Below are 6,709 nucleotides of genomic sequence, written 5' to 3' on the forward strand. Positions count from 1 at the left end.
AAAATAATGGTATTAAAAAAAAAAAAAAAGATGGAGGTCCACACAATATAACTTATATTATATAAGTCTAAAATCAACACAAAAGTATCCCAGACCATATACGAATGAAGTAAATGTTGCCTAAAATGGGGCAAAGGCACAAATACTGTGATATTGGTTAGTTGGATCATCATTTTATCCAAGAACAATCAAGTCACTTGCACTCTAGAGGGTGGGGGTAGGACTTGGTTGAGTGCTCCATAATATGACTGAACTGTTAAGACTAGTAAATCCCATTTCCCACTAGGAATTACATCAAATATTCATTCACCACAGAAGCAAAGACACGTACATTAAGATTCAAGCAGAACATTATGAGTCTCAATTATATTTATAAGCATGAAAACCATATGGAATGAGGTGGTTGAGGACCGATGTAAATTGAAAGGTATACCAATTAGAAATGAGGGATTCATTTTGTGCGCTGAGATGTAACCATTTCAAAGTGGCTTTCAATTCTCAATTCTCCCATTAAACATTACGCTTGGGTCTTAGTCTCCTAATCCAAGTCCACTTCCTTAATCGTTACAGATGCTGAAATGATATATATATATGGCTGTACCAACTTTGAATTTGGATAGACTTTTACTAATTACATTCGGTAAAAGTGAACGGTTACTACCACATTAACTTTGAATCAGGGATGACCCAACTAACTATAAAATCAGATGATTTGTCCTCCTCCCTTATTTCTCTCTCTCTCTCTCAGCCCTAAAGCATTTCTTGTTTGGCCAAAACATCATAGATGGAGGAGTGTGTAGTCATAAGATGGAAGATTAGAAGAGATGCCAAAAGCATATATGCAACCCCCTTTGGTGTATTTGCATCTGTCATCATTGTAATACTGTTTATGTGGACCATTTGGTCTGGATTTGAAGTTGCAGAGGAACCAAGAATGAACCATGAGTACTACAACAATAGTTGGGCAGTCTTTGGTGGAGTGCTTACCATAGTTCTTGGTTTCTTTTTCTTGGCTATTGGGTTTCCTATACTAGCAGACTTGTTTGTGACGTTTTCTGAACAACTTCGAAACCCGGAGGAGAGTGGCATACATCAAGGTAGTACTACGTACCAAAACTTACATCATTTCATTCTGTCATATGATTATCTCACTTGAGCCATTTTTACATTTTTAGCTCGATAGACGTTTGTTGCTTCGTTCTCTAAGTTTAGTGATTGATTAACATAGTATTGGCGTTAGAACTCGGTTTATAAGAATAGTTTCTGAAGCTTTCCACCTAGTGCTCAATTTGGAAAAATACAAACGGCTACCATTTGGAGTGTCAACCAAATATTTCATAGTTTATGGTGGCATCCTTCTCGAACTTACTATAGTCTGCTGATTGAAAACAGTATTAGAAACTCATATTCTCGAGGTCATGGCTATTAGTAATTGGTTTGCCTCAGTTGATGTCCCAACAATGACTTCTGATCATTCGCAAGGGTGTTGAATTCAAACCTTCAAACCCTCATTTCCCACTTACCTTTTATTTGCAAGATGCAACGTCGTCTATAATGAGTCTGATACAGCAACCACTTATCTACATTGTTGGTCGAATTCCTAAAAACTTGAAGCAATTTACTATCCAATCAATGACTATTCCTTGCTTTAGATGCAATGAATAGTTGGCATATCACCTTATAAATTTTCATCTATGATGTGAATCTGCTTGTGAACAATCATAAACCTATTGACATTTACTATTTACTTGATTCATATTGATGCAGGAGGGAAGATGAAGACGATATGTATCGTCAGCCGCATAATTGTGAGTTTGATTGCAATGTTGATGCTAGTATGGGCAATTTACACTGGGTTTAGGCTTGTAACTGAACCAATAAAAGGCACATATTATCCTCTAGCATCCCCAGTTGGCGTTGTTAGTATTATGTTTGGTGTCATTTACTTTATCATTGGACTCTGCACAATTGTAGAGCTAGCAGTAGAATTGACGAAGCGATTGCAAGGGAAAGTGAAGAACGAAATAGTTATTCATCAAGTTCACAATATAGATATCAATTGTTTTGTTTGATATTTTCAGTAATACATCATTACCATTGACTTTTGTTTAATTTATTGGGTATGGGGAATATCATATTCATACTTGGATACCACTTCAGTTCCTTTAGCAATCTTGGTCAAAACTGCTATTAGGTTTTCCCTCTACGAGTAGCAGCAGTCGGCATTAAGTAATCATGTGATGTTTATCATACCATAACCTAGCAGCTAGTGCCACATGAGGAAGTATAGTGTTTTGACCTGGTTCACAACTGGAAAACATATCCAAGGCATATCCCAGACCATAAAGAACAATGAATGTAGAATTTGATGTCCAACATATCATAAACAAGTCATGCTAGTATGCCACACTTCCTTTCCACCAATCAGTCTCAACTGTATTTCTAGTTCAATATTTTCCCATACCATTCACTCATCATTCTCCAATGATCTTATGCTCCCATCACCCATGCTTTACTAAATTTCTGGAAGACGTATAAGCGCTTTTCTGTCACCTATGTATTTCACCATAGTTGATCTTAAAAATGACAATATTTCAGTTCCAACCCCAACATCTTGAGACTGTTTTGTAAATCATTCAATTCTATGTGTTTCTGAGTAGGAATTACTCAAACTTTTTTTCCCTATCGAACTGAAGCACCTATGTACAGCAGCAATCACTGCTCCAGTAGTTAATTAGGAATTCATCAAGTTGCTGAGATTGGCAAAGCAAGCTTATAACCCAAGTTGGGGCAGCAAGGTAATTGTCAAAAATTTCCCATCAAGTTATTAATCAAATGACCGTAAACACAAACTGAAAGAGTTATTCATCGAGTTTAAACACTAGATTAGTAGCAGAAAGACTACTATATATGCTTCAACACTTCCAAGTACAAAGTCAAAGTTTTTGATTTCAGATACCCTTTACCAACTATAAATGAATATATTAACAAAAGAAGAGCAAAGCCCTATATGTACAATGTACACAATGGTCATCAGACCAACCAAGGACACACTCCAAACAGAAATATTAGCCAAGAGAGACGATTCCAATTAGTCACAAGAAAGAAATTTGCAGCAGAGACTTTAAAACCAATAGAGCTTAGAGGGACAAGAATTAATAGTATGAGGGAAATAAACAGATACTTTGTCTAAAGCGACAGCTTCCCTTTGATTATCATCCCCAATATGAAGATCATGCCGTTGATGTTTTGGCTAAACCAACGTAGAGAACTCCAAGAACTTTTGGTTGATAAGTGCAGTAGACATCTCAAACAACTCATCAGAATTTTACTGAGGCCAACATCCATTCGGATCAATCACAATGAAGAACACCAAAGGATCTTTCCTTAAAACCTGACTGACTGACTGTTTCTGCACTGCAACTCAAAGACAAGGGAAAGCAAGGAATAATTTTTCCTTAAAACCTGACTTACTGATTGTTTCTGCCTGATTTACTCATGCCACACAAATGCTTTCCCCCATTTCCAAGTATGTGAAGAAAGCATAGCCTCAAGGAATAACGAAGTTTAAGAATCTTTATCCAATTCAAAGGCCAAGTATGAGAAAATAATGGTTAACAACAGCAAGAAGTGTTAGCAGCACTAATCTGCATCCGTCAGTCCGTCACAAGGTTCCAAATATGCATTACCATGAGAGCCATGTTCAAGAAATATTCCAAGAAATTAATGCGTTCATCACACACAGATGAGGTTTACAGTTAACTTCATACGGACTATAATCCATGTGAGTAATACTGTATTACATATGAAAATCCGTGTGAAAACATTAGCCACAGACATTTCCTTGTCAAACATTAATGCAAAGCTTTGATACCAAGAACTCTTTCATCCTTCAGCAAGCAGATATTACTCGAAGCCACCTTAGCATTATGAATAATGCTATATAAGCACATGAAAAATTAACAGACCAGAGAAGGTTCCCAAACTTTAGTCAACATCTAGTAAGCCCTGTTTGGGAATAAAAAGATGAGATGCCCAAAAAACATTGGAGACTCGCCAAGACAGAGATGATCAACAGAAGTCTGCCAACATAAGATGAACATCATCCTCTGGTAATATCAGAGAGTTCATGCTATTAAGAGACTATAACAATGGGGAGAAGATGTCCATGGAATGTGCTAGCTGTATGTTGTAGTCTACATCCAAAACTAGCATATATCTACAAAACCTTCCAATCATAAAGAATTGCATGGAGTGAACTACTTTCGACTTTTGAATTCTGAGGAAACCAATGCCTATGGAGATGCCCATAATCATACCTATCCATAATAGCTACAGCTCTAGCTCCCCCTCCATATTTTCAAAAGTTCTCTTATTTCTTTCCATCCAAATGACTCACAAGATTGCCATTGCCCATAGCTAATGCAAAAAAAGGTGTATCTTAAGGGGCAAAATCCATTGGACTGTCCCCACTTAGATTAAACTCCCTAAAGACCTTTTTAACCAGACATTGTAAGAACAAAGTAGCAAATGATCGAATATCTGATTTTAGCTACTTTTTAGGTTTGTTAGCCTGATATACATGATTGGTTTCTAGGTTTAGTCATTGTTTAACATAGTATTGATATTTGAACTGGGGTTATGAGATGAGTTTTGAAGGCTTCCCACCAAGTGTTGAAAATAAACACTACTGCTCAGTGACTGATGAAATATCAACTCTTCGAACTGAGAAGCATTGGAAAAGTAAACCTCGAATTTTCCGGAGGAATTCATAACTTCAAGGAACAATCGTTGGAATTAGGCATGTATAGCTATACCTGGTGGAATACTGCCAATTGGAAAAAGAAAAAGAAAAAGAAAAAAATTAATTGATGAAAGATTTTTTTTCCGAAGGAGGGATGCCTCCCGGCAGCTAAAGATCAAAATTCACTAGCTTCATCAATGAGCCAATCTTTGATGAACTTTATCGAATTGATCCAAAACTTATGACGCTCAGCTCCAGGCAGAAGGTCAGGTTGACTGGAATTCCCCTCTCCAACATGTTTTGACTAAGATTGAGATGGTGCAGTCGGAGCAATGGTCAACATTCCTGTGAAATCTTGCCAGAGAACCTATTGTTCTCAAGGTTGATGAACCTGAGAAAGGATAGGTGGCCAATGTAGTTCCATGCAGATTACAACCTCTAGGTTAAAAGTTCCGACTCTGATGCCTTTTGCCGGAAGTAATTCCATGCTAGTTGCAAAAGTGAAAGTTGCTATGGTTTCATTGAATTCCAACAAAGTAAATGGATCAGATTAGTCATTAGACTGAACAATCCATTGGATTATCAAAATTCATTCTCCCAACCCAGATTAGAGTGTCCCTGAAAACCCTTTTCTATCACAGCTAATGCAACCATACATTGTAAAAACAAAAGCTTACTCAGATCCATCTTTAATATCAAACCAATGAGTGGAGAGAAAAATAACAGGAATGAGATGAGCAATTGAAGTGCTACGTATTAAATTCTGAGACAATGATCTATAACTGAGATAATGATGTTTTTATTTGATACCTAAATACCTAATTAATAAAGTGAACTCTGATCATGCAGACAAGCAAAACTGGCTAGCTTTTAAATAAACTCACTGTCAAATGGCCACACTTATCTAGAATGGTAAGGGTGCCACATTTAAAAGCACCATTACCATCTACACCCTACATACCAAATCTTACCCCACAAAATTTTACAAAAATATAAAAAATAAAAAAAAATTCTTCATCCAACACACACCAATATCGCCCTGATAAACCTAAACTGTTTACCTAGTCCACATCTGCACAAGAGTTTAGTATGCTACACTCCCTTTTCAGTATTTAGTTCAAAGTTTTCTATCATCACTCGTCTTTCTCTTCATTAGTTTAGTTCCCATTCACTAAATTGCTGGAAAACACACACCAACACAGACGCATACAAGACCGTGTGTGACAAAGACACACATACGCAGAAACATACAAGAGCACGTGTGACAGACAAAAACATACAAACACATGCTATAAAGCCTTTATCCCACATCTATATTTGGCCAGACAATTGATCTTGAAAAATGATAATTCTGAATGATGCAGGAAACTTTATCAGTTTGTATAAATACATACAGATGTTCCTTCTAAAAATCAAAACACCCTATGAAAGTCCCTAAAAATCAATCCGAAGGAAGTACTTCACTTTTCTCCCAATTAAACTTAAACCCTCTAATTGTGCAGCAATCATGGGTTTCTTTCTTGAACTCTAAGAATGAATAAGGTAGTTAAATACTGGAGTACACGTGTGTGTGTGTGTGTCTTCCATTCCATACAGCTCTTCATTAATCTTTTGTTCATTAAGAATAACTCTTCATTATAATTTTGAGATTTACGTTATGCATTTTGTGTTTTCAACAACAAGTGAAGATTAAGAACATAAAATAACAAAATAAACGATTCACAAACAAATATACAAACTCCAAGAGCAGCGTAAAGCAATGATAAATGCAATGCTCCAAAATGGGAGTGCAATATGCATATATTGAGCTAACAGCTAAAGAGGATTAATACAAAAGAAAAGAGTGTCAGAATTTAATTCAGATGAGCTTCTCTCAACTGCTTGATAGATTAAACATGACATTATGTCTCATCATATCTAAATTTGGCAACATGAGTGATTTCAGAAAATGATACGAAATTCGAA

The 6,709-nt window shown here is 36.3% G+C and overlaps 1 protein-coding gene across 1 annotated transcript; it reads left to right on the top strand.

Annotated features, from left to right (window-relative positions):
- The first annotated feature begins 751 nt into the window (after positions 1-751).
- Positions 752-2,074, top strand: LOC133735558 (uncharacterized). Its single transcript, XM_062162961.1, has 2 exons — positions 752-1,097; positions 1,768-2,074. Exons 1-2 carry the CDS (start codon positions 785-787, stop codon positions 2,070-2,072), a joined length of 618 nt encoding a protein of 205 aa, XP_062018945.1. The 5' UTR covers positions 752-784; the 3' UTR covers positions 2,073-2,074.
- Positions 2,075-6,709: the final 4,635 nt, after the last annotated feature.

Source organism: Rosa rugosa, chromosome 3 (genome assembly GCF_958449725.1).
Source record: "Rosa rugosa chromosome 3, drRosRugo1.1, whole genome shotgun sequence".
NCBI classification, from domain to species: domain Eukaryota; kingdom Viridiplantae; phylum Streptophyta; class Magnoliopsida; order Rosales; family Rosaceae; genus Rosa; species Rosa rugosa.

Excerpts from the sequence above, each read along its gene's own strand:
- LOC133735558 (XM_062162961.1), top strand. The coding sequence starts at position 785 with ATGGAGGAGTGTGTAGTCATAAGATGGAAGATTAGAAGAGATGCCAAA. Across the intron at positions 1,098-1,767 it reads GGAGAGTGGCATACATCAAG|GAGGGAAGATGAAGACGATA; the intron begins GTAGTACTACGT and ends ATATTGATGCAG.